Source organism: Laetiporus sulphureus (assembly GCF_001632365.1).
Source record: "Laetiporus sulphureus 93-53 unplaced genomic scaffold LAESUscaffold_26, whole genome shotgun sequence".
Classification (NCBI taxonomy): Eukaryota; Fungi; Basidiomycota; class Agaricomycetes; order Polyporales; family Laetiporaceae; genus Laetiporus; species Laetiporus sulphureus.
Genome location: NW_024468535.1, coordinates 224,652 through 248,819, shown reverse-complemented (window position 1 = coordinate 248,819; position 24,168 = coordinate 224,652). Strand labels below are relative to the sequence as shown.

At 52.8% G+C, this 24,168-nt stretch overlaps 12 protein-coding genes across 12 annotated transcripts; 8 read left to right on the top strand and 4 right to left on the bottom strand.

Annotated features, from left to right (window-relative positions):
- Positions 1 to 1,305: 1,305 nt before the first annotated feature.
- LAESUDRAFT_780774 (nucleic acid-binding protein) lies at positions 1,306 to 2,133 on the top strand. The gene is made up of 3 exons (XM_040913847.1): positions 1,306 to 1,676; positions 1,703 to 1,802; positions 1,856 to 2,133. The coding sequence occupies exons 1-3, from the start codon at positions 1,396 to 1,398 to the stop codon at positions 2,126 to 2,128; spliced, it is 654 nt and encodes a 217-aa protein (XP_040763161.1). The 5' UTR covers positions 1,306 to 1,395; the 3' UTR covers positions 2,129 to 2,133.
- A 129-nt stretch (positions 2,134 to 2,262) lies between these two features.
- LAESUDRAFT_656082 (uncharacterized protein) lies at positions 2,263 to 3,198 on the bottom strand (the record flags this gene model as incomplete). Its single annotated transcript, XM_040904594.1, has 1 exon — positions 2,263 to 3,198. A coding segment is annotated over one exon (936 nt), but the record flags the coding sequence as incomplete, so codon positions are not given.
- A 623-nt stretch (positions 3,199 to 3,821) lies between these two features.
- LAESUDRAFT_714945 (uncharacterized protein) lies at positions 3,822 to 4,482 on the bottom strand (the record flags this gene model as incomplete). The annotated part of the gene is made up of 5 exons (XM_040907101.1): positions 3,822 to 3,831; positions 3,864 to 3,969; positions 4,018 to 4,176; positions 4,224 to 4,397; positions 4,455 to 4,482. 5 exons carry the CDS (start codon positions 4,480 to 4,482, stop codon positions 3,822 to 3,824), a joined length of 477 nt encoding a protein of 158 aa, XP_040763159.1.
- A 214-nt stretch (positions 4,483 to 4,696) lies between these two features.
- Positions 4,697 to 5,852, top strand: LAESUDRAFT_760290 (uncharacterized protein; the record flags this gene model as incomplete). The annotated part of the gene is made up of 3 exons (XM_040912714.1): positions 4,697 to 4,804; positions 4,885 to 4,960; positions 5,002 to 5,852. 3 exons carry the CDS (start codon positions 4,697 to 4,699, stop codon positions 5,850 to 5,852), a joined length of 1,035 nt encoding a protein of 344 aa, XP_040763158.1.
- Positions 5,853 to 6,251: 399 nt separating this feature from the next.
- Positions 6,252 to 6,772, top strand: LAESUDRAFT_230057 (uncharacterized protein). Its single transcript, XM_040901653.1, has one exon. It carries the CDS (start codon positions 6,301 to 6,303, stop codon positions 6,580 to 6,582), a length of 282 nt encoding a protein of 93 aa, XP_040763157.1. The 5' UTR covers positions 6,252 to 6,300; the 3' UTR covers positions 6,583 to 6,772.
- Positions 6,773 to 7,321: 549 nt separating this feature from the next.
- LAESUDRAFT_760289 (uncharacterized protein) lies at positions 7,322 to 9,163 on the bottom strand (the record flags this gene model as incomplete). Its single annotated transcript, XM_040912713.1, has 6 exons — positions 7,322 to 7,522; positions 7,586 to 8,268; positions 8,391 to 8,790; positions 8,842 to 8,892; positions 8,943 to 9,011; positions 9,059 to 9,163. The coding sequence occupies 6 exons, from the start codon at positions 9,161 to 9,163 to the stop codon at positions 7,322 to 7,324; spliced, it is 1,509 nt and encodes a 502-aa protein (XP_040763156.1).
- Positions 9,164 to 12,874: 3,711 nt separating this feature from the next.
- LAESUDRAFT_760288 (uncharacterized protein) lies at positions 12,875 to 14,862 on the top strand (the record flags this gene model as incomplete). The annotated part of the gene is made up of 7 exons (XM_040912712.1): positions 12,875 to 12,904; positions 12,956 to 13,057; positions 13,111 to 13,245; positions 13,298 to 13,852; positions 13,909 to 14,310; positions 14,363 to 14,785; positions 14,845 to 14,862. The coding sequence occupies 7 exons, from the start codon at positions 12,875 to 12,877 to the stop codon at positions 14,860 to 14,862; spliced, it is 1,665 nt and encodes a 554-aa protein (XP_040763155.1).
- Positions 14,863 to 15,548: 686 nt separating this feature from the next.
- LAESUDRAFT_743947 (N2227-domain-containing protein) lies at positions 15,549 to 17,041 on the bottom strand (the record flags this gene model as incomplete). Its single annotated transcript, XM_040911281.1, has 2 exons — positions 15,549 to 16,228; positions 16,420 to 17,041. 2 exons carry the CDS (start codon positions 17,039 to 17,041, stop codon positions 15,645 to 15,647), a joined length of 1,206 nt encoding a protein of 401 aa, XP_040763154.1. The 3' UTR covers positions 15,549 to 15,644.
- Positions 17,042 to 17,094: 53 nt separating this feature from the next.
- Positions 17,095 to 17,997, top strand: LAESUDRAFT_681407 (coatomer protein). Its single transcript, XM_040905762.1, has 3 exons — positions 17,095 to 17,370; positions 17,478 to 17,703; positions 17,770 to 17,997. Exons 1-3 carry the CDS (start codon positions 17,190 to 17,192, stop codon positions 17,918 to 17,920), a joined length of 558 nt encoding a protein of 185 aa, XP_040763153.1. The 5' UTR covers positions 17,095 to 17,189; the 3' UTR covers positions 17,921 to 17,997.
- Positions 17,998 to 18,265: 268 nt separating this feature from the next.
- On the top strand, positions 18,266 to 19,250 carry LAESUDRAFT_702246 (uncharacterized protein; the record flags this gene model as incomplete). The annotated part of the gene is made up of 5 exons (XM_040906475.1): positions 18,266 to 18,404; positions 18,461 to 18,514; positions 18,570 to 18,593; positions 18,654 to 18,797; positions 18,858 to 19,250. 5 exons carry the CDS (start codon positions 18,266 to 18,268, stop codon positions 18,941 to 18,943), a joined length of 447 nt encoding a protein of 148 aa, XP_040763152.1. The 3' UTR covers positions 18,944 to 19,250.
- Positions 19,251 to 19,812: 562 nt separating this feature from the next.
- On the top strand, positions 19,813 to 23,207 carry LAESUDRAFT_727057 (uncharacterized protein). Its single transcript, XM_040909155.1, has 19 exons — positions 19,813 to 20,338; positions 20,393 to 20,467; positions 20,526 to 20,580; positions 20,637 to 20,685; positions 20,745 to 20,794; positions 20,845 to 20,894; positions 20,950 to 21,120; positions 21,177 to 21,276; positions 21,332 to 21,378; positions 21,432 to 21,457; positions 21,513 to 21,599; positions 21,660 to 21,716; positions 21,779 to 21,787; positions 21,853 to 21,932; positions 21,987 to 22,123; positions 22,178 to 22,226; positions 22,283 to 22,666; positions 22,719 to 22,760; positions 22,826 to 23,207. Exons 1-19 carry the CDS (start codon positions 20,178 to 20,180, stop codon positions 23,045 to 23,047), a joined length of 1,851 nt encoding a protein of 616 aa, XP_040763151.1. The 5' UTR covers positions 19,813 to 20,177; the 3' UTR covers positions 23,048 to 23,207.
- Positions 23,208 to 23,332: 125 nt separating this feature from the next.
- On the top strand, positions 23,333 to 23,821 carry LAESUDRAFT_737532 (uncharacterized protein; the record flags this gene model as incomplete). Its single annotated transcript, XM_040910799.1, has 3 exons — positions 23,333 to 23,471; positions 23,560 to 23,714; positions 23,768 to 23,821. The coding sequence occupies 3 exons, from the start codon at positions 23,333 to 23,335 to the stop codon at positions 23,819 to 23,821; spliced, it is 348 nt and encodes a 115-aa protein (XP_040763150.1).
- Positions 23,822 to 24,168: the final 347 nt, after the last annotated feature.

The following is a 24,168-nucleotide window of genomic DNA, read 5'->3' as shown; positions in this document are numbered from 1 at the left end:
GGAACCGTAGCAAATTGAGATCACAAAGGCAAAAAACCTGTCGACATTTGCTAAGCATTTGCCACATGCGCAAATCGCTTCATGTCTGCGGTGTTGCCGGCGATGCTCGCCCCCCAGCGTGACATTTACTTAGACAACTGCATTTTTGTGCCTCTGCAGTAGACTGTGGTGTAACTATCTGTGAGTACTTGACTCTTTACTTCACTGTGCATTGAGGACATTGTACCTGAACGCATAGAGTTGGTGCGGCCAACATGAGAATGACGAACACGAGCCTGGGCTTCTGACCTAGAGACTCATAGGTGAGGCATTGGTTCATCATGTGATCCTTACTGACTTCACTCCAATGTAAAAAGGCTCGCTCGCCCGGAGTGTGCATTGCAGAGTCGACTCGCAAGGTGGGTCGCGCATTCCTAGCATTCATTTTGGTCTCTGATGCTCTAACCTTACATATGTAGTTCACATTGCATTTGCTGTTCAGTCATCCATGGTATCTGGCATGCTCTCGGTACATATGTCTCTCTTTCTTGGTAGTGCTACGGATGTTCCTGTAGATCTCAATGAATATATTTTCGTTCAATGCTATATGACGCATATAGTGACTGTATGCGCACCGCGCCGCGAGTAAAGCAAGGAGCTATTTAATTAATAATAATAATTCTTCTGTAATATATAGTAAATGTATGTGCGAAAGGCCTGTATTTTTCTGCGGCAGGTCCGCAGACCATGAAAGGACAGAATCTACTCATAATCCAGCTGGAATGGCCCTGAAACAGGCCAGAAACTTAGAAGCTCTGAGCTCATCCTGGCTCAGGTAGGATTGGCTCAGGATCACGACAGAATGGCCTCAGGATCCGCGGATCCTGTGAAAATCCTGGCATTGAGTAATCTAGCGCTTCACGCAGTGATATCTCCCAGCGCCGAATAAAGGTCCTGCCAGGTATATTGGGTGTATCGGCCAGTGACTACTGTAAAGAAGATGACGGTGGAATGTATCGTTGCATCATCCCTGGACAATAATGTCAGAAGCGGGTGCATGACCACTGCGCATCTCGTTCCCCCCCCCCCCCCCCCCCCCCCCCCCCCCCCCCCCCCCCCCCCCCCCCCCCCCCCCCCCCCCCGCAACACCCTACAACGGACATCGACGGCCAGAGGGCAGCTCGATGAGAATATTCCAATTGTAATTGACGCAGTCAGCGAGACTGTGCAGGAGAGCTTTGAGAGAAAGTGAGTCGATGCTCTGGGCCTGACTGCCATCATGATTCGTTGTGGCACTATGGTCTGTTCGTCTTGTATACTTGAGCTTTACTAAGGAGATCGCCCTTGCATCGATCAGATGGTGGATTACCTGCTGCACCTGAAGGAGATCTGATCTCTATCGAACAAATCCATACAATGCGAGAACAAGAGCTAACAACTCTCTATGTTGACTATGGACACCTGCTGCACAAGGATGACGTCCTTGCTGATGCCATCCAGAAGCAATACTACCGCTTCCTCCCCTACATCCGGTGCGCAGTCCACAGCCTTGTGGCGGAGTTTGAGCCAGAATATCTCAAATTGAATCCGACCGCGGCTGCCACAGACTCTGTGAACCTGCAGTCGCGTGAGTTCAATGTCACATTTTACCATCTCCCTCTAGTCTCCGGTATACGACCTCAGAGCAGACAAAATCGGTACGCATCAGCGAAACGGTCACCAGGGCGAGCGAAGTAAGCCCAGAACTTCTGTATGGCACCTTCATCTGCGAGGTCTGTGGAGGGATAGTCAACGATATCGAGCAACAGTTCAAGTACACAGAGGTGAGTGTATATAATGTACATAGCAGCACCAGTATTGACTACGGGCTCCTTAGCTGAGCCTCTGTCCAAACCCAACCTGTGGTAATCAGGTTGCGTGGCAATTGCAGATCAACAGTTCGAAGTTCACAGATTGGCAGAAAGTGCGCATTCAAGAGAATCTTCCAGAGATTCCTACGGATCTATGCCCCGATCCCTGGACATTGTTTTACGTTCGGAGCTCTTCGAACGAGCAAAGGCAGGTGACAAATGTGTGTTCACAGACACATTCATCGTCGTGCAAGGCATTAGCCAACTTGGACTTCGTGGAGCCAATAAACCAGAGCTGATGAGGTGGAAAAGTTGCATGTATTTATATACTGTTCACGTCATGCGGTTTGCTATCGAACGAGATGGGGAGTAAAGTATGATGGCAAAAAAAGACAGAATTATGGCAACCAGGCTTAGCAGACGTGAAACGTACTTATGCTGGTGCTTTCTCGCCCTCCTCCATCCCTTTTACACGGTACTTCTTACAGAAAAACTCGAGAGCCGAGATGTCGTGCTTCTGTCGCATGAACCCGCATGCACGGACGTCGGAGTCATACTCCGTGCCAACGAGTTTCGTGTTTATCAGAGCTGAATAGGAGGCTCTCCCGTCTTCACCGACCCAATCGAAGTCAATGAGCGTTGCCCTAACTTTAGTCTTGCCTTCGCCGTCACCTTCAACGATCATAACATTTACATCGCGAAGATCACTGAACACGAGCTTGAGATCATGCAAGACCTGCAAAGCTCCTTCGCTGTCCTTGAATACGCTGTTTGGAAGGCTGTTTCGGGGATAGTCGCACATCCGCTTTCCATACACGCGCTCCATGATGACCATTTCTCGTCCACCGATCACGGGTACGCCAACGTATAGCTTCGGCGCGTAGTTTTTGTCTGCCAGCATCTTATGCGCAGTCTTGTTGTACGTGACTGGAAACTTGACCACTGTCTCCACCGCTGATGATGATCCTTCGGGCGTGTAGTCGGCAAGGAAGAGCGGACGAATGTTCGGTTCATCTCGTTCCAATACAATTGCCCTGTTCTCTCGGCTTAGCTTCGATTTGAACTTCAACGCCGGCATCGAAAAGTTCGCGGAAGGAGCGACGGATGGACAAGGTAAGTGCCACGTTTTGTTTTCAGGTGGGCCGTCGCCAGCGGTCGCTTGCTCGAGACAGTGAAATTCTATCCGAAGCTCGCACGCACAGTCTCTCAGTGCCGAAACAATCAAGGCCAGCTTGGTGATCATCTCGTCGTCGTCGTCACCATCGTGGATCTCGAAATGAAGGATTTTGTCCACAAGGATCTTCTCCAGGCATACTGCTATGGAAACTTCGAGCACGGTGCCCGGGAGGCCGAGAATAATAAAGGGGAACTTGGTGTTTTTGAATTTCTCCTATCCGACCGCTACATCAGCGAGCAAGAAACCCACAGAGAAGAATACCTGCGGACCTTGAGGCCGGATAAGCTTTTCGCATACCAGTAAGTGCTCTGAAGGGTCGGATTGCCGCCCACCCCGTATTCATTCTTAAGCTTCGGACGAGATAGAGCTTCCAGACAGCATCCGCTAATTTCTCTGTCTCCGGTTCCTATGCATCCTCGCTGACCTTCTGCTCCTCAAGGTCGTCCAATCCAAAAATGCATTCACAAAATGGTCTCACTGCGGATGTCCATCGATCCCATTCCTTCTGATAAAAGGCGCGCGATTTGGTGAAATACCTCGCGGATGCGTTGAATAATTCGCTGTCGAGTCGTATGAATCCATCAGGTAAATCTCCTTCATCGACTTTCAGGATCCGAACCTGCTTGATTTGCAAATTAAGCGTCTCGAATTGATGTTGCAAAGCAGCCAAGGCCGGATGATAGAGCGCCACAGGCAGGCCATATTGACCGTCACCTGTCAAAGCCCGGCCATCGAATAAGAGTTTGTGCATCTTCGCAATGTCTGCGGGAATATTAACGGAGACGCTCCCGACTTTTTTGACTGTCAAAAGGTATTCATTGCGACCTGAAATCAGATCAGAACTCCGTGAGATGGACGATGATGCAGCGAGCTTGCGCTGAATTGCAGGAAACTCCATAGGAACATCTCTAGCCTCCTCAATTTCGGCAGTGGCTTGTGCTGGTGCTGGCCGGACAGGTGGTTCTGCCTCCGAATTAGTTCTCTGCTTTGTTCAAGTGGGTCGAAACATACCAGGCATCTGAATGAGCAGCACCTCTTTCCCGTCTAACTTCGGGTCTGCTATCGCCTCCTTGGCAAACGTAGAGGGTGAGGGGAGTTTGTCCTCCAGGACACGTTTCTGCAGCTCGCTGAAGCGAATATAATCTTTATTATATGCCTCCAGCCTTTTCCCTATGCTAGGTCAAGGCCGAGTCGTAAAAAGATAAGGACACACTCACTGTGCTCTTCTGGTGCATTTTCCGGTATCTCCAGGCGACGATCGAGCAAGGACCGGTCATAATTGTCCCAGTCCGTGAACCGTGCGATAGTCCCTATAGCAAGATGCCAATCCACCACGACGAGGCATTTTTTGTCTGCTGGTAGACCTACTCCTTCGAGCACCGAAAGCAATTCTAATGTAAAATTGCTCAGCCCGTAGACAGCAATCTATCTACAAGGGCAAGAAATACCTCTCAAAGGGTCTAACAACATTTCCATGCCTTTCGCCGCATTTACAGCTTTCTGCATGATGTCCATTTCATGGGTCTTCCTTATCTTATTCGGTGCAGCCGGTATCTCATCGCTGGGACATTTAGACATTCTTGTAGAAGAGGAAACACTGTGTTCAGGTATCGAGTCAAGAAATGTCGATGGTGCCGAAGAAGAGGATGTTTTGTATCCGAGTTTCGAGCTGCGCGACGTCGATGCCATCATGGATCTTGAACCGCAACCACCATCTTCTTCCGCTAGCGCCGGGGGCTCGTCCTCCTCGTCAACGGAACTCGTGCACACAGACTACACCCCCAAACTTACGCTAGCTGTCCGACAGGCCTTACGGCAATGGCAGGCTCAGGGACCCTCTGAGCTGCTCCCTGACATGCCACCTTTGCGATTCATAAGGCAGTGTTTCTGGTCATCGGCCATGCCGAGCGGATGCACCAACGCAACACTGACCTTGACGATCTCCATAAACAGCGTCTTAAAGCTGTCGTGGACAAGTATGACCCCATCTACCAGAACCCACCCCTGTCCTATCCCCCCCTCCGACCACTGGACCCGACCTCACGGCGGCCCTCCAGGACCTTCGCTCTGCCCTCGACGCCAGGCTCGATGCCTTGGAGAGTCGAATGGCGACTGTGGCGGCCCCCCCATCACAGGTGAAGGCTCCCCCTCCGTCCAAACCTCAGGTACGTGGCACTCCCAAGAAGCGCTCGTATGCGGCGGCAGCCGCCCCTTCTCGTCCGGCTCCTCCCGTGACGACCCTGAACCCACCCACTCCCCCGAAGGCTCCTGGGCCCAAGCACGCCCCGGAGCCCCTGCGGTACGTGGTTCGTTTTGCTGGCCCTGCGCCGGCGCATCTTCTTCAGACACCCCCCGTCCAACTTGTCAGCGATGTGAATGCAGCACTGGCTGCAGTTCTGACTGCACTCGCAGCCTACCCAAGCTCCTCTGGCAACATCGTCCTGGCCTTTCCCGCCACCACATCCTACTGCCGCATCGACGAACACCTCCCGACCATCCGTAATGCCCTCAGGCTCAACCCGGATCACCACATCTCCAGGAACGTCAAGTGGTCCAGGGTCCTCCTCGGTAACGTCAGCACACGGGCAGCCCCAGGCGGCGCTGTCCATTCAACCCTGGCCTTGTCGGACGAGCTCGTGAAAAACCCCGCACTTGCGCGCCTCCACCTCACCCAACCTCCGTGCTGGGCACGTCGACCTGAGCAAATCGACGGTGCTCACTCGTCCGTCGTCCTTGGTTTCGAGGACCTGGATGGCTCCATTCTCACTACCCTCCTCCGGACCCCCCTTTTCGCCTTCGGTGCCCCCGTCACTACGTCGCGCTGGCGTGATAAGCCGTGCCTCTGACAGTGTACGAGGTGCTGGGGATACGGTCATCTCGCTGCGGGATGCACGAAGCCACCCCGGTGCCATGTGTGTGCTGGCCGCCACCTCGAATCGGTGCACCGCTCTCAGTGCACCATGTGCGCAAAGGAGAATCGCGCCACCTCAGACTTCTGCGCTCATGCGCGCTGCGTGAACTGCCGTGGCCTCCACCACGCTGACTCCGACCAATGCCCCAAATGCACTCTCTTCCAGAACGCTGGCCCCGCTCCACCAACTGCTCTCGAGCACCCCGTGCCGCCCAATGCTGGTGACTCTGATGTCGCTATGTAGTGGCGGGCATGACCTTCCTCCCCCCCACGTTCCTTTCCTTGTCTTTTCATTTTTAGCGCCCCCCGTCCGCTCCCCTCAGTCACCACAAGGCATGCCCGCACCGAATATGGGGTTAGCATGCCAGCGTAGCAACACTTAAATGCAGGGGATCAGTTTTTATCCAGCCTGCTGCGTGGTAGGGTTCGCCGCGCGTCACCCATTCCTACTGTCGACTTCCTCTGGTTTCCTCCCCCTCCGCCCTGACATCTCTTTGGCTGCCAACTCATTTTCGCCCTTCGGTCCGCCGTCGTGCAGTTCACTAACCCTGGTCCGCCGAGCTCTCCTCAAAGTCAACTGGGCAACTCCCCCCCTCAGAGGGGTGACGAGGTTAGTTAGGTGGGAGTATCTTGGAGGTTCGATCCCCCCTAAACAGTGTTCCTAATGAGTCAACGGACTGGCCGCGGCACGGTTTTCGTGTTGGTCGGGCATATGCATATGTTAGGTTGTCGACGTTTGCGTGGTCCATGACACAGCTTACCGGGCTTCATGCCCTTCTACTATACACCTGCTCTGTTGCGTCCGTGGGGACCTGGTGTCCGTACGTTAAGCTTCTTCGTCCCCAGATGCGTCTGGTCCTCCATTGTTACACGTTATCACCCCAGACGTGGAGCTCTTTTTCGATGTGTAATATGTGAGAAAAATGTGAACTAGTATTTTGATTATTGGTCGATTCTTTGCAAAAATGACATTACAGTTTACATATTAGGCATCTGCAATTGGAAATGAAACTGCGGCATATGCCAAACCATATTCTTGGGGCTATATTGTATTCATTTTTGTAAACTTTGCGAATACAATATGTTCCCATTATGTTTTGATGTTATGAATGTTGAAAATGTGACGGAGAATTAAATCGTCACAGATATTGAATGGCTGATCGATGTTGCGCATCTTAGAATATCTAACAGGTAAACAAGTTCATAGCAAATTCCAAGACCAAAGGAAGTACGGTACCAGTACATCGTATGCGATGCGAAATCTGTACGCTACTTGACCGTGATGGAACGACGTCAAGATTGCTCACGTCTATCTCATGACAGATTTCAAATCGGCGGGCAACAGTATATGACGACAGGAGATGGGGAACTCTCTTCAACAAGACAAGGTGACTTAACTTTGGTTCACTGGGGACCATCTGATGCCTCCGCCGAAGTGAACTTCCAGCTCAGATCCTTCCCACCAGAATACATCCAGAAATCGGATAGAGTAGCACATGCAGCGCAAAGGCGTGCTATTTCCTCTGTCCGGTCAATGGCAGCGTCCTCCCACAGCTGCAGGGATGACAGAGCAGGGAATTGCCGCAACCAACGGGGTAGGTAGTCCTATATTGCAACCCTTTCAGCGATCCGACTCTGCCAATACTGGTACCGCAGCAACTAACTTACCAGGAGTGTCATACTGAACGAATCCTGTCGGTTCTCCCTTGACGCTTGTTCCAGAACGATGCACTTTATCTGAGGAAATAGAGCATCCAATATCTGAAGGCCAAAGCCACTGCTCACAGTCTCATCAACATCTGCTGCAAATAAAGGAGGCAAGGTGCAATTGAGCCACCATAGGTCCTGAAGCTCAGAGACGAGCACGAGCACTTTGGAGAAGTTGCAAACGAACTCGGCGGTATTGTCGCAATCGAAATCAGGAAGGATGGTCAACCTCTCCAAGGTAGTGATCCTCATTCGCTCGTCGCCCAATAAACGGGGGAGATACGTGAGCGGTGCTGCGAGGACCCACAAATGAGGTAACTCTGGAGGCGGAGATCGTCGACGGGCTGCACCGCCACAATCCGAATGGTACCCAATATGAAGTTCCCGCATTCCGCCATGGCGTCGTAAGAATCGATCGAGGGCAATCTGAGTAAGTTCACCCTCGATGCGTAGGATATGGAGGGAAGGGATCACGAGACGCTCAAGAATGCGAGACCAGGGTGGGGATGCAAGACCGGGCGTAATCAGGCTTAACTCGCCAATGGTTGACGAATTGATCATCGTCAGTGTCCATTGACACAGAGAGGAATCGAACAGCACAGCCGCCTGAGGCTGAAAAGTCTCCAGGGAAGGAAAGAGGAGATCTGCGTGCAAGAAATGGGCTTGGATGGTAAGGCGGGGCGGCAAATCTTGTTACTTCTATGCCATAGCGTGATGTCCGAAACACAGCCATGTCGCAACGTTTTCAACAAGTTTATCAACTGACCACCTGGAGATGCATTGAAGACGAGCTTCACGGTCCGCAACGGAGAAGTAGGCTCTAGAGATGAGAAGAAGTGGCCCAACTGGACGTACTCGGACAAATTGTCCGAGTTAATGGTGACACGGATTGTCCGCGGGCATTGGAATAGCAGTGTATGTCGCCAAAAAGAAAGAGTCGCCACAGCATCCTCTCTGAGGAGAACGATAGCTTTGTTTTCTCCAGAAATACGTAGGCCGTGTCGACGAAGATATATAGGAACTGCAATATAGTGCAGACGACGAGAGAGGATGCTCATATGCACGACGTCGCTGTCGGGCAGCAACTCAGCTATTGCGATGACGAGCTCATTGGGAACACTGCATAGAGCATCTTGATCCGTTTGGATCACTGCGACAGAACGTGACTGCGGGACGGAATCAGGATGAGTCGAACAGTGCAACCTGATGGCACCTACGACAGAAGGTGCATCTTGATCAGTTTTGATGGCTGCAACGGAAGATGACTCCTGCAGGGACAATGAGAACGTATCAAACAGCATAGATCAATGGTACCTACAGCTGTGAAGAACTCTTCAACTGTCAAATCACCGTCAGGCGCAGTCAATTCCATGGCCAAACCCACTCGCTAAATGCATGTGAGCATAAGTCCGAACAATGAGCTCATAAACATACCATTTTCTTTGCAGGGACAGCATCGCGACTATCGATGGCTTTGCGCTTCCTTGATGCACAGCAGAACAGAACACTGAGCAACAGAACACTCAGCACGGTGCCCATGACTGCAACTCGCCCGAATCAGTGAACTGTTGATGACCGCTAAGGTCCCTTGAGCAATCATATTTATATATCGCGAGACAGTTCCCTTTCCACGGTGCCGGTGCGGCAAGAAAGCAAGACATACGCGTGAAAATAGTGCCATGAAGATAGAGAGCTGGTGGTAGATGGTCCGAGTCCAAGTCCTAATACAGCTACGCTGCATGCAAAAAGTTTCACTAGCCTTGCTACGAGATGAAGCGACTTGTGACGATGGGATGGAACGGAACGACGGACAATAGACATAAGAGAGGGCTGAGCAGAAGTGCAGGCACGACGAGTAGCCGGACCTGATGGCAGTGAAAACTGTGGGCGTGAACAATTAGTGTCGACGATGCGAGGATAGCGGTCAGCCTACCTCACGGCGAGTGTACGCAATGAGCGGAGACGAGGAGCCGCTACTCTGAATCACCGAAGATGCAAGTGAGGGACAATGGGCATAGATAGCGATGCGTGTTGGTGATCCAGAAGGCTTGGAGGGCTGGGCTGCGGTGCTCAGTGTTCAAGTTGTTTTCGGGAAAGGATGGACGGACGTACTCGTGCCTGTAAACCCCCTCACGGCTGAGTGCAGCGAGCGCTGCTGTGTCGGGGCTAGTGAACTTCAGAGAGCAGAAGTGCAGGCACGATGAGTAGCCGGACCTGACGGCAGTGAAAACTGTGAGCGTGAACAATTAGTGTCGACGATGTGAGGATAGCGGTCAGCCTACCTCACGGCGAGCGTACGCGATGAGCGGAGATGAGGAGCCGCTACTCTGAATCACCGGAGATGCAAGCGAGGGACAATGGGCGTAGATAGCGATGCGTGTTGGCAATCCGGAAGGCTTGGAGGGCCAGGCTGCGGTGCTCAGTGTTCAAGTTGTTTTCGGGAAAGGATGGACGGACGTACTCATGCCTGTAAACCCTCTCACGGCCGACTTGTGCAGCGAGTCCTGGCTGTGTGGGGGCTCATGAGCATTGTATGGTGAGTGGCGTCAGTGATTGCAGTGCTCGCTGCCTTCTCGCTCATTGGAGGGACGGCGAACGACATCTGCGCGTCGTACGGTGTGTGGCTGTCTCCGGACGTTGATCGTGCTCGCTGTCTTGCTCGTTTGAGGGGCGGTGGGCGGAGGCGTTTGCGCATCGTTATTCAACCATCTCAGTTATCTGATCTCAGTTATTCGACCATCTAATGCGGTTCCCTCAGCCTCCACTTGCTGACATCGCATGTCCCAACTGACACCGATGACGCCAACGGCGCCGATGATGCGGTGAACTCAATGGACAGCCCGCCACCCACCTAAGTGGGCGGCGGCCACCACGAGCGCAGATGGGAGAGCGAAAAGAAGAAATGTCATGCGTCGTGGGTATATTTGAACGGCAGAGTTTAGGGCAGATGCACATTTGAGTGGCGTGAGAACTATCAGTGGCATGGAAACAGCCTACCTGGAGTGGGTGGCAGCGCCAGGCGATCACGCCACTGGGGGATTGAGTGGCGTGAGAACTACAGGTGGCGTGCGAATGGGCACCAGGTGAATGCCGTTTTTCATGCCACTGGGGATTTGTCGAGCGCCAGGCCGAGCGGCCTGACAATGGTTCGCACGCCACCTGTAGTTCTCACGCCACTCAATCCCCCAGTGGCGTGATCGCCTGGCGCTGCCATCCACTCCGGGTAGGCTGTTTCCACGCCACTGATAGTTCTCACGCCACTCAAATGTGCACCTGCCCTAAACTCTGCCGTTCAAATATACCCACGATGTGTGATGTTTCTTCTTTTCGCTCTCCCATCTGCGCTCGTGGTGGCCGCCGCCCACTTAGGTGGGTGGCGGGCTGTCCATTGAGTTCACCGCATCGTCGGCGCCGTTGGCGTCGTCGGTGTTGGTTGGGACATGCGATGTCAGCAAGCGGAGGCTGAGGGAACCGCATTAGATGGTCGAATAACTGAGATCGGATAACTGAGATGGTTGAATAACGACGAGCGGACGCCTCCGCCCGCCGCCCCTCAAACGAGTGAGACAGCGAGCATGATCAACGTCTGGAGACAGCCACACGCCGTACGACGCACAGACGTCGTCCGCCGTCCCTCCAACGAGCGAGAAGGCAGCGAGCACTGCAATCACTGACGCCACTCACCATACAATGCTCATGAGCCCTGACACAGCCAGGACTCGCCGCACAAGTCAGCCATTAGGGGGTTTACAGGCATGAGTACGTCCGTCCATCCTTTCCCGAAAACAACTTGAACACTGAGCACTGCAGCCCGGCCCTCCAAGCCTTTCGGATCGCCAACACACATCACTATCTATGCCCATTGTCCCTCACTTGCATCTCCGGTGATTCAGAGTAGCGGCTCCTCGTCTCCGCTCATCGCGTACACTCGCCATGAGGTAGGCTGACCGCTATCCTCACATCGTCGACACTAATTGTTCACGTCCACAGTTTTCACCGCCATCAGGTCCAGCTACTCGTCGTGCCTGCACTTCTGCTCTCTGAAGTTCACTAGCCCCGACACAGCAGCGCTCGCCGCACTCGGCTGTGAGGGGGTTTACAGGCACGAGTACGTCCGTCCATCCTTTTCCGAAACCAACTTGAACACTGAGCACCGCAGCCCAGCCCTCCAAGCCTTCCGGATCGCCAACACGCATCGCTATCTACACCCATTGTCCCTCACTTGCATCTCCGGTGATTCAGAGTAGCAGCTCCTCGTCTCCACTCATTGCGTACACTCGCCGTGAGGTAGGCTGACCGCTATCCTCGCATCGTCGACACTAATTGTTCACGCCCACAGTTTTCACCGCCGTCAGGTCCGGCTACTCGTCGTGCCTGCACTTCTGCTCTCTGAAGTTCGCTAGCCCCGACACAGCAGCACTCACCGCACTCGGCCATGAGGGGGTTTACAGGCACGAGTACGTTCGTCCATCCTTTCTCGAAAACAACTTGAACACTGAGCACCACAGCCCGGCCCTCCAAGCCTTCCGGATCGCCAACACGCATCACTATCTATGCCAATTGTCCCTCACTTGCATCTCCGATGGTTCAGAGTAGCGGCTCCTCATCTCCGCTCATCACGAGGTAGGCTGACCGCTATCCTCGCATCCTCGACGCTGATTGTTCACGCGCGCAGCCCCGCGGCTCACCTTTGACGCCTTAATGTCACGCGCGAAGGTGATTCGTTATCTGTCTATACCGGTGGTGCATTCATCTCCCTCGCTGCTTTACCGAGTAATGTCTATTGTCCCCCATTTGGCCCAGGATTGCTTCCGAGCGGTGTTGTCATTGTCTCCGTCAGCTCGTCCGTCAAGCAACGCAACGCTCGTACGCGTCAGGCTGGTGGAACTTGTGCACGGTAGTGAGGTGCCATGTTTTCGCTTGTGTCTCCGCTTGTTGTCCGCGGTATATATGTACAGCTCTGCTCACAAGTGCCAGGTGATCCAGTTGGTCCTTGGAGAATGATGCCAGAACAAAGCGCGTCATGTCTGCCGTTCTGAATGGCTGGCACACCACGGTCGGCTCTATGTTTCACCAACTCCTCTTTTTCTGACGAAGGTTCAGGTTGCTCCTCAACAAATAGACATAACTCCCACAAATGTGATCAATAATTCTTGGGTCAATATAACTGTTAGTGTTCTGTGGAATTTAGTTCAAGATCCTCAACCTGACTAGGCATCATAGCATGAAATGTATCGAGAGTCACTGGACATGGCAGACGGCGAACCACCCCAAGGACAAGTGAGTAATTGATGGCGTTACTGGCTACATGCGATGCTTATTCGTTCAAAGCTCTCGGAAGAACTCTCCAGCAATGAGGAGCGAGAAGTGCGCGGAGCCATATTGTCTCATGAAGAGTACATTGCTCCTAATTTAACGAGCGGTGGCCAAACAGTGCGTGCGAAGTGCTGCCCACGTCAAAGGTTACCGGCTTATTGCTCTATAAGCGTTCCTTCAGCTTCGTTTCCGAAATGACTGACTTCCAGAACAACGGTGGTATGCGACATCAGCCGGCTTTGTATGCAGGCAGATTCGTCAACGCATCGCAATCGCATACAAGGCATGATGTCGTAACTGAAGAAGTGAGCATATCATCTGCATCTCGTTTCATGCTTGACTGATTGGTTTTTGTAGTATGAAAGTGATCTCGCCATTATGGAGTTACAATATGGGTCTTTCGGTGTTCAAAATGGCGCCGCGATTGACGATTCCTCGCCCGAAGTTGTGTTTCAGTTTAATAATCACCCAGGCATCCAAAACGTCCAACGTCCTATGGACGGAACAACTGCACAATCACTTCCCCATGTTCCACTGGTGTCGCGACCACCACCAGATAACGTTCCATCAGCTGCAGTAGGCTCTACGCTTGGCCCCTCCTCAAGTGCTCCTGACTTTGGCATGTCGGGACCTGCTATCGAAGAAACCGATCTAGCGAAACTGATGCAAGCAATGTCTCTTGCTGTGGCAAATGGTATCAAGGAAGGAGTACAGAGAGCACTGAAGGCGGTAGATGCACAAAAGTCCAACAACAGGCCTGGTGGTGTTGTCAGCAAATGTCGCAACGTCACTGGGAAATCTGTGCGGATGGAGCTTGATGAGGACGAATATTTTGGAGACGCCAATGAACGCAAAACTCTTACCAAACGGACGAAAAGTCAGAGAGGTCCGCGGGATAACAACACCCTCAATGTGAGTTTTCCCATTACATGGCCATGGCTGTCACCGCACTTTGACTCGTTCAACAGGCACGATTCAGACAGTATCTTCGGAGTAAGGGTGTTCTACCCATCGATGGTGGTTTGCCAGTTGGTGCATCGCCCTCTGTGGTCGAAGCCTTCATTGATGGAACTGGGGATGGACCTGACATTGCAATGCTGCTCGTCGATTGGACCAGTGAGTTAAGTTCTCAGTGGAACAGAGAGTTGATCCTGCTCCTCTCCCGAGAATTCCTCAATCGAATCAAGTCGGGCTTAGAATTTCCTTTGCTCTTCGATCCTGAAGCCATGACAGAGACAATTTTAATGCGCTCTTGCACCGCGAAATTGAGGCGCGTGCATGCACAAGTCCGTCATGCAGGTTCTGATGAGTGGAAGAAAAGAAAAGTCAATGATGCGGCAGCGCTGCGTCGCAATATGCGTCGCCAGGGCGTGAGTTTTAAATCTGCATTGTGAACCACTCTATTGACCTAGCATTCCGTAGATATTCATGAGACGTGCCCAGGTCGTCAACACGAACAAGCGTAGCTCACCGACTTTATGGAGCGCCGTCGAGGATGTCTTAGAGAAGCTTGAGGTTGCCGGGATGAGCTCAGATCACACGGACGAAGAAGCTAGCAGTCGCCACAAAGTCGTTCACAGAGCGCGCTTGCTGTGGCGTCATGAAGACATCGATGCTTTGTTGTCGGCTATCGATAGTTACCAGACCATGTCCGGAGCTCTGCAGTCGAGAGGGAATCGAGCTCTGCCTCGCATTCAGGAGCTCTCGTCCAAGTCTCCGAAGTCGAGCCGGCTATGCGTTCGCGGCCTACCAAAGTCTTACTACGACCCGCAATGGCTAGCTTCTTTGACGAAAGTCGAGCGGTCCAGAGTAGGATGCACGAGCGATAACGAGATACCTCACCTAGTACGCCCTTCGTGACCACTAACAGAATTACGTCCCAGTCTGATTGTCGTCACCTATAGGATCCGTTTGACGGTTAATGAAATCCTCAATGTAGCCACCTGTATGATGAAATTTGTTTTGTACCTCCTCATCGCAGATGCAATGAATAATTTAGAATGTGCCACCCTTTGGTTTTTACGTAAGATATTTTTAGATGCATAACATCGAATCTGTGACGATTTACTTCTCCGTCGCATTTTTACCATCTGTAACATCAAAAAATAATGCGAACATATTGTATTCGCAAAGTCTACAAAAATGAATACAATATAGCCTCAAGAATATGGTTTGGTATATGCCGCAGTTTCATTTCCAATTGCAGATGCCTAATATGTAAACTGCTATGTCATTTTCGCAAAGAACCGACCCATTATCAAAATACTAGTTCACATTTTCCCCACATATTACACATCGAAAAAGAGCTCCATATCTGGGGTGTATGTATTTACACACCTCCGACCGCCCCTTCGGGGCGGGATATAAATTGTACTCAAAAAAAAAGACGTCGATGCCATTACTGGATACTAGTACGAGGCGCCCCTGCGGCGCCGGCAAGATGAAGGGACTTACGGAGTCCGGACAACTGAGGGCCCAGTGAGTATTGACGCCTGAATAAACAGAATTAGGGGCAGCTTATGGTCAGCGTTGCAGAATCTTGTCCCAGAGTAAGCTTTCCTTGCGCGCGATATCAGAGTGATACATCTAGTGTAATCGCAGTGGGACGCTGCCTCAGCACCGTCACGGTGTTCTCTCTTGATGTGATCCTGCGATAAACGATACAAATTGATTGCATGGTCTTAACCACCCACTGCCTTATACATTAAATCTTTGTGGCAGCCCAAAACTCAGCCTGGTATAACCATCTCATCATCGCCCTCCTATCCGCCGTATATTCGCACTCGACCGACCTCCTTCTCCCCGCGCCCTCCTTCTCAACTCGGAAACCTGTCATTGCCACCAGAGCCATGACCTCCTCCAAACTCAGTTCTACTGCTGCCTGCCCGCCGCCCGTCCAGAGCAATGGTCCGAGATTGATCCACGTCCCTCCAGGCCTCAGAAGCTCGTGTACATGCTCAATCGTCTCGAGCACATTTAGGGAGGTGTCGATGAAAAAGAGGGTCACAATGAAGTCGTAGCCTGCAATTTGTTTCGTGGAAGGATGTGGCGGCATTCGAAGGGAGAGAAAGTCCTGCTCAGCGAGTTGAAGTGAAGGGCTGAGGCGCGGAACGACGTCGGGGAATGCGATGGCTCGAAACACACTGTCTGTCGTGCGTTGATGCGAGAACCAGCTCGCGTAGGGCTGCAAGGTGTGTTGATTGACGTGCTGGGTTGTGTGATCGGACAAAAGGAAGCGGAATGCGAGGTTCATGAAAAAAGACAGCTCGTTCGCCGTGGTATGAAAGCCTAGTCGAAGGTCAGCGATACTTGACGAACAGAACATGACAGAATGCAATCGATGATAGGTATGCGTCAAAGAGCCAACATTATTTGGTGCCGAGCAATAGATTGGGAGACTAGAATGTTTGGTATTGCTGAACTGGCAGGCAGGCTATCTTGCACATTGAGAAGCTGACTTGATATAATTGACGACGTACCCAACTGGGAAATTTCCCAAGCAAGTCTGCCCAAACCTGAGCCAGGGACGAGCACGCTCATCGTTCTACGCGCCTCCTCGTCCACCTCCCGCAGCACGTCCAGGATTGGACCAAAGATCTTTTCTCGCTCGTCTTTCCCCTCGTTGCTCCAATCGCGTACAAAGTGCCTCAGTGACTCCCTGACTCTCACCAGATCTCCCGAGATATCGTTTACCTCCTGCAGCCTCTCTCGAAATTGCTCTCGCGCAAGCCGCACAATGCCCTCCGCGACCAACGCGTTCGTGCAGATGGCCTCCTGCAGCCGATCAAGCTTCCGTGGATACGCGAGCTCGTACCCTATGCGTTTGTGCGCGCGTCCCAGTTTCGCATAGGATGCGCGCATGCGTGCAAGCTCGTTGCCAGAAAGCTCGGCATACTGTTCGTAGGAGCGTACTGCGCGCTCAACGGAGAAATGCGACGGCGTGCGTGCACCTCGTGCACCACGTAGAATGCGATTAAGAAGACTGTGCAGGTCGGAGACTGAGGGCGTGCCAACAAGCTGGAGGCCGAGTATAGAGAGCAAGAGGGGAATGAGTACTGCGAGAAATGAATCGGAAGCGAGAAAATGTGTGATGCGGTCCATCAAAGAACTGGGCGCCTAATATATTATTCAACGTAACCACTTTGATTAGACTTGGGTTAAGCCACGACCACTTTTCAACACGTCGCGTTCGAGCACATCTCCTTTCCCTCTTGCCTGACATCGCATCCGCGTTGAAATAGCTATCGCCATGAACCTGTCCTTGTACACTGTCTCTGCGTTCCTCATCATCGACACCGACGGTCACCGCGTCCTAGCCAAGTACTACCATCCAAAGAGTCATCCTAATGGCGAGTCGCAGAAGTTCCGCATGGTGAAGGAACAACGCGCATTCGAGAAGGGACTGTACCAGAAAACAAAGAAGGCGGGAGGTTCGTGCGCTCGCATCATATCATATAACCCAGGCGCACCTCATTCACGCACACTCTCTTCACCCTTCATCTGCCGGTCGATATATGCGTGTTCTGGTGAAGAACAGGAGACATCATCCTATACGACGGGCAGCTAGCAGTGTACAGGCACTCGCTAGACCTGATCTTCTATCTCATTGGCGACCCCGCTGAGAACGAGCTCATGCTGTACTCTGCGTTGGTCGCGTTCTCCGATGCAGTTCACATGCTCTTGCGGAACCAAGTCGAGAAGCGAGCCGTCTTGGAGAATCTCGACCTCGTGCTACTATGCTTGGACGAAACGATCGATGACGGGTACGAGGTGTAACTTGATGAATGAACGTGTGATGATCTTACATGTCCACTTCTCACTGCCTACAGAATCATCCTCGAAACCGACCCAGCAGCGATTGCATCGCGGGTCAGTCGACCAAAGGCGGACACGACAGAAATCGTCATCAACGAGCAGACAATCATGCAGGCGTACATGACCGTGAAAGAGAAGATGCAGCAGCGAATAGGGCAGTTGTGAAGTTGCGACCGGGTGACCTTGTATATTACCCCGTGTATCGTCTGTTCCCTTTATGATGACACTGTCTGATACCACGCATGGGAGAAGGAACTGATTTCGCAACCCCAATTACATGGCCTTCGAAAATATATGCCCTAAGTATCTCTCTCGTGAACTATCGGCTAATGTCTCAGCTTTACTTTCCGACTCGAAGGACGGTTGCCTCTGCAGAGCGATTGTCAATTCCTTCAATAGGTCCAACGTGTGATTCGGCGGTCCTCTAGTGAGGATGATTCTTCTTCGATGTCGGTGGTGAGTGGCATATTTCTGTTGCTATTTTCCTTGGCTTGGACGTCTCGGCCTAGAATGTACTTGAGACTGCTGGACCTCATTTGCCCGTGCGACGCATGGAAGCAAGATAATGTCACACCTATTGCCTCGACAGGATACTGCTTCGGTGCTCCTTTTGTAATGGATTGCCTCGCAAACGACTGGATCACAGCTGGTAATGTGAACGATACTGTTCCGTGCACAGCCTTTCGATTCATCTTCATATATCAGGCGCCTTCGCTCATCCCGGATTGCTCGAAGAAAGCCACTTTTATAACCTGAAGAGTACGTTGTCCATAAATTCGTAATTTCCCGGTTTGACGCAAGATGATCATGGCAGAACCTCTCTTGCTCTCGTGCGCAGGTACCGAGGCCCAGTACTCTGATTATAATCATGCTGACATCCAAGGGAAACCTCACGTAGAGGACGACTTCACCTTCTCGCTTGAGAAACGCCGAAGAGCTGAAGACATTTTACTTGAGATCAAGGCTGCCTACCATATCCAGGTGTTCTGCGGCGTGAAGCACGGGTTTGCGACGCAAGGCAACGTGAACGATCCCGTGGCCAGTGAGTCTTTCCGTCACCACCTCTGTGATGTATTTTGCCTGGGCTGATGCTGTCATGCAGAGTGGGCAAAGGAGCGCAGCACTGAGACGGTCATGAGTTGGCTTGATCTCTTTTCGACGGTGGCGGAACAAGAACGTCATGCGTAAGAAGCGTTGTTCAGATAATGCCACTGGAAGAAGGCAAATGCAACAAGCGAGATTCAAACGATTATTGCGATTTGGTCCATGTTCACAATGTATATTAGATCGAAGGCTACTAGCAATACGACGAACTCCCCCCCTCCCCTCGGAACAAGATCGCTGGCGTAGTGCATACCTGCGATTTCGTCTAATGCGTTGGCTTTTTTGTAAGCTTGGCTAGCGACATCTTTGACATCGCGAATTGCGGCACAGGACTGGACGAAACATGTAGACACCTCTCGGTACTTGTGACAGGTTAACGTCTCGTTCGCGCTTCGTTTTATGTGTGACTCAGTGTGAGTGAGTTGCCGGACGGGTAATGATGGTATTCTCAAGTGAAGCGCCAGTCCGGAGTCGCAGTGGCCGCACTCCCGGGCGTCTATCCAACACTTTTTCTGAACTGCCCAAACATCTCGAGATTTTAACATGCAGCTCTGTCGCAAGTGAAGACGTTTGAACTGAGTCGTGATTCGCAAATATACGTCCGAGGTTCGTTTCTGCTCTCGATCCTGGCTCCTGGTATGCTAAACCTTACAACTTTGCCGTTGCTCAGACGATATGGTCGCAGGAGCACTTGTGTACTGTGCATACAATTCGTTGCTCACAACCATCACGCTAGTGATTCGCGATCCTTTTTGAAACTGAAAGACCTTGCTGCGCTGCTTTCTTCCGCGGAAGCGGCCTCAACTGTATTGCGGTATCCCGGACCATCTTCTCGGGTGGGAGTTCTCCCAGGCTGACGCAGTGTTGCACACTGTGTTCCTCCGTGCCCATATGTGGCTCGATAAGCAGAACAGGAAGTCTGTTTGGCCTCCCATGTGCCGGTTGCGCACGTCTACAACTGGCGTTCCTCGGCGTTATCGGTGGCCACGTGCGTCGCCTAAATGCTCAGGACGAAAGGCATCTGCCCAGCGCAGTGCGCGCGTCGCACGTTCCTTGTTCATTCAATTAACCCGCCGTGACGGGTGGCTATAGCACGCCGGGCTGGGGACTCGACCACCTGTCGCAGAAGAACGATCGGGCAATGTGCCTTGCACATCGCCCTGATAGCAGAGCCGCTCACTAGTATATCAAGCATGCGACCACGCGGAACGCGCTTACCGTCAAGGATCGGTGCCTTCCCAAGTCGATTTATAAGATCCTCGAATAGCGGGCAACACGCCCGGCTTTGCAACTCCTGCTCACTGGTCCCGCAGCCGACATGCAGCGCGCGTTCGTGATCTTGACGTCCCTGATGACGGCGGCGATGGTGCTAGCGTGCCCTGGCGAGGAGCACGACCATGTGCACGAGCACGGGAAGCGGCTGTATCCCCAGGTGCCGCTGACGCCTCCCAGCCGACCGCTCGAATGGTCGGATGTCAAGTGGGTGATATGCCTCTTCGCCACGCGAGCGCGTTGACGAGCCTTGTATCGCAGCGTCATTCACACGACGGACAGCCACGGATGGCTGCTTGGCCATCAGCACCTGTCGTTTCCCGAGCCGAACTACAGGTGTGTGGTCTGTAAGGTTTAGCTGGTCGCTAGCAGTGTCTGACACTCCAGTGTGCAGCGGCGACTTTGGAGACTTCGCGTCGTTCGTGACGCACATGAAGCAGATTGCGCTGGTGCGTACTTGCTTGCCTCGCCTTAGGCGCCTTGTGTACTGACGGATGACATGCAGGAGAAAGACGTCGACCTTCTCCTGATTGACACGGGTGATCTGCATGATGGTGATCATCGTTCATATCATCAACGTATGATTGGTGGTGATGTGACCAACTCTGCTCAGGCACCGGCCTCTCGGATGGCTTCCCGCCTGGTCAGGTCGACGGACACGAGGTAAGTATGCTCTCCCTTCGCTCTTACACCAGCTCAACTGAATGTCCTAGACGAACAATTTCATCCTGGAGCTGCCCTACGACGCGCTCGCCATCGGCAAGTACGTGCATGCAGATCCTCACAGTTACCCGACCTCCGCTGACTCGCATTATCAGCCACGAGCTGTATGACTATGCGAACGCGTACGACATGTACATGCACTTTGCTCCCCACTGGAACGGGCGGTACCTCGCGTCGAACGTGAATATCACCATTTACGATGGCGATGGGAACAACACAATCAGTGTCCCACTGGGGAACCGCTACACTAAATTCAAGACGCGAAAGTGAGCGCGCGTCAGTTGGTATAAGAAGATGCGAGTTAATGGCATGTGTCCTGCAGAGGCCGCTCGGTGACGTCGCTCGGCGTGCTGTACGATTTCACTGGCAACAGTGAGAACACCACTGTGCAGAAGGTGGAGGACATGGTTAAGGAGGAATGGGTGCGCCAAGCGTGATCGGCATTTCTTTTCGCGTCTGACGCGACGGCGAGTATAGTTTGCCGAGGCGATCGCCCAGGAACCCGACTTTTTCATGTTACTTGGGTGCGTACAGATGCTCGATGTCTGCTTCCAGTCTCTGACGGCTACTTATAAAGGCATATGCCCGTCCGTTACGACAACTGTGCGCTTTTTGACATCCGCAGAGGGGCCCGGAGCCTGACGCTTATCTCGTGCAGGGCCGACCGTGTACAACGCCGTACGCGCAGTGCATCCAACGACACCCATCCTGATATTTGGTGGGCACACGCATATCCGGGACTGCAGTGCGTATGCCATCGGTTTTGTGCTCTGATTCACCTACGGACTCGTGACTACTTGGACAGTCCAGCTTGACGGCCGCTCTATGGCGCTGGAGAGCGGGCGGTACATGGAGACCGTTGGTGCGTGCTTGGCTGATTTCTCTACGTGGGCCATGCTGAGCTGAACTAATGTGGTAATGTAGGTTGGATGAGTGAGTCCAGTCCTCTGTCTGTTGTGGCGGGAAGGTGATTGAATGCGATGGTCGCACCACTCCAGGCGCGAAGCTCGACGTGCCCAAAACAGAGAATATTACGTTCACCCGTCGGTACCTAGATGCGAACCGAGTCACGTATGAGGCGAGTCTAGTTTCGCCTTCACCCATTCACTCGCTCATCTGGCCTCCGTTGCAGTACCACACCCGTCGGAGCAACACGACGTATGATACCGCTGCGGGCAAGAGCATTACAGCAGGTCTTGAGCAGCTGTGGGTGAATTATGACCTGAGCACTCTCTATGGCACGGCACCGCATGATTACACGCTCTCTCGGTACGGCTAAGCAATTCTTGTGGTCCGAGGATTGTATGAGCTGACTTCACACAGCGACCCGTACCCCTCTAACGGCTCCGTGCTCACGCTCTATGTCTCTGAGGTGCGGACCCACCTCTTCTCTCTACCACAAGGTTGCTGAACCCTGATCGATCCCAGGTGATGCCGTACGCGCTCACGATCAACAACACGCGCATCTCGATCCCGAATATCATGATCGTCAACTCGGGGGAGCTGCGCTTCGACATCCTCGCGGGCACGTTCGACAAGAACGACCAACTGACGTCTGCGCCGTTCACGGACGCGTTCCTGTACATCCCGAACGTCACCTTTAGCGTCGCGAACGCCGTGCTTCCCGCGCTGAATGACTACGGGTCGGACGACAAGCGCAAGCGCGAGCTCCATATAGAGCGCGAGTTGGAGCGCTATGCGAAGGGAGACGTCTCTGGGAGGTTTAATGCGTGGCTGGAGGAGATGAGCAGGAGGCGTGTGGAGAGGCGCGAGGCGGCGGAGAATTTGACGCTGGGATATGTCACGTCTGATGTGCGCCCGTCTCGTCCTCATAATCGAACTAAATCGCTGAATACGTACCCAGCTGTGTCCTGGTGTGGGCGACGACACGCCGCACACACCCGTGGTCAGTTTCAGTTTCATTCAGTCTTATCCGTGCATGGGTAGATCCTCACCGTGCTTTTCTGCCAGCCGTACTACTCTTCTCCGGATTACATCGCGTCCGATGCACCGGACGTGACGAACGACACGCTGACCGATCTGGTGTTCGTGGACTTTATTGAGAGCGACGTGTTGGAGATCATCAATGGGCTGCAGAGCGAGCAGACGTACACAGAGGAGGACGTGTTTACGTATTCGCCGCTGCTCGCGGACGCGGTGCTGGGGCTGTATGCGGAGAAGTATTGGAGCTGAACGTTGAACGATGGAGGGCATGCGGTAGGCCTAGTAGGAAGCGTCTTCTTGTGTGTGCGAAGGGTTGTTTCAAGCATTCATGCAAAGGGTCTGTTTGCATGTTGGACGCGTGCATTGATTGTCGGACAGTGTACCGTGATAAATGCTCTTCATCCCGCAGAATTAAAAGAGGATGAAGATCAGCAAGCAGATAAGCTTGACATAACATATAATATGCAACATCATTTCCGAGCGCAGATAACCCGGGCGGCGGAGCCACTTTTAGAGCCTTTTCCAGAAACCAAGATGCCGCGGTTCAAGCTCGTCTTCTTCTCCCCCATCGCCAACACGCAGCCCATCCTCCACCATCTCTTCGAGCAGTTCCCGCGAAACGTCGGGAAGATCGGCGCGTACGGCGGGTGCGCGTTCGTCACCCGAGGCACCGGTGGGGCATCACATTGTTTTGGCTGTGGCTGAAGCCTAAGTGGCGCAGGGCTGATTGATGTCGATGTCTTCGGTGGTGTTTGTTGCAGGCCAGTTTATACCGCTGGAGGGCGCGAACCCGACGATAGGCTCGGTGGGTGCGCCGGAGCGTGTTGAGGAGGATAGGGTGGAGGTGGTCGTGCAGTCGGACGCGAGTGGGCCGGGGGACTCGGATGTGAAGCGGGTGTTGGAGGAGTTGAAGAAGGTATGTGGTACATGGTTTGGGGTGGTCGTTGGCTGATGGGAGGGGATGGGTAGGTACATCCGTATGAGGAGGTTGCATATGATGTGTATAGGTTGGAAGAATTCTGATGCGATTGTGTCTCACGTCGCTGTAAAGCCATGTCCAGTTGACATACTAGGTGTGTTGATGTTCATGGTCGTACTGCTCGCATTCCCCGCGGCGAAAGGTCCCTGATGGGCGGTGACACGCTGCAGTGCTGTACCTAATTCGCTCCGCGAGCGAGTGCTAGCGAGACTATGCCGGGAATGATGTATGAAAACTCGATGTAAGATTACTGCAGTACAGTATATGTCATCACTAATTCTACAAAGACAGGTGATCCGAGAGAGTTATGGTACAGGACGTGTGCCGGGGAGGAGTGAAGGTTCTCAGAAGGAGGGCGCGCAGACGATAACGGGAGTTGTAGAAGGGGGAC

What these genes read in the sequence shown, in the direction of transcription:
- LAESUDRAFT_780774 (XM_040913847.1), top strand. Translation starts at nt 1,396, where the DNA reads ATGCGAGAACAAGAGCTAACAACTCTCTATGTTGACTATGGACACCTG. An exon ending in CCTCAGAGCAGACAAAATCG is followed by an intron (nt 1,677 to 1,702) that starts GTACGCATCAGC and finishes AACGGTCACCAG; the next exon opens with GGCGAGCGAAGTAAGCCCAG. An exon ending in AACAGTTCAAGTACACAGAG is followed by an intron (nt 1,803 to 1,855) that starts GTGAGTGTATAT and finishes CGGGCTCCTTAG; the next exon opens with CTGAGCCTCTGTCCAAACCC.
- LAESUDRAFT_230057 (XM_040901653.1), top strand. Translation starts at nt 6,301, where the DNA reads ATGCAGGGGATCAGTTTTTATCCAGCCTGCTGCGTGGTAGGGTTCGCC.
- LAESUDRAFT_681407 (XM_040905762.1), top strand. Translation starts at nt 17,190, where the DNA reads ATGAACCTGTCCTTGTACACTGTCTCTGCGTTCCTCATCATCGACACC. An exon ending in GAAAACAAAGAAGGCGGGAG is followed by an intron (nt 17,371 to 17,477) that starts GTTCGTGCGCTC and finishes GGTGAAGAACAG; the next exon opens with GAGACATCATCCTATACGAC. An exon ending in GACGAAACGATCGATGACGG is followed by an intron (nt 17,704 to 17,769) that starts GTACGAGGTGTA and finishes CACTGCCTACAG; the next exon opens with AATCATCCTCGAAACCGACC.
- LAESUDRAFT_727057 (XM_040909155.1), top strand. Translation starts at nt 20,178, where the DNA reads ATGCAGCGCGCGTTCGTGATCTTGACGTCCCTGATGACGGCGGCGATG. An exon ending in ACATGAAGCAGATTGCGCTG is followed by an intron (nt 20,581 to 20,636) that starts GTGCGTACTTGC and finishes GATGACATGCAG; the next exon opens with GAGAAAGACGTCGACCTTCT. An exon ending in TGGGATATGTCACGTCTGAT is followed by an intron (nt 22,667 to 22,718) that starts GTGCGCCCGTCT and finishes ATACGTACCCAG; the next exon opens with CTGTGTCCTGGTGTGGGCGA.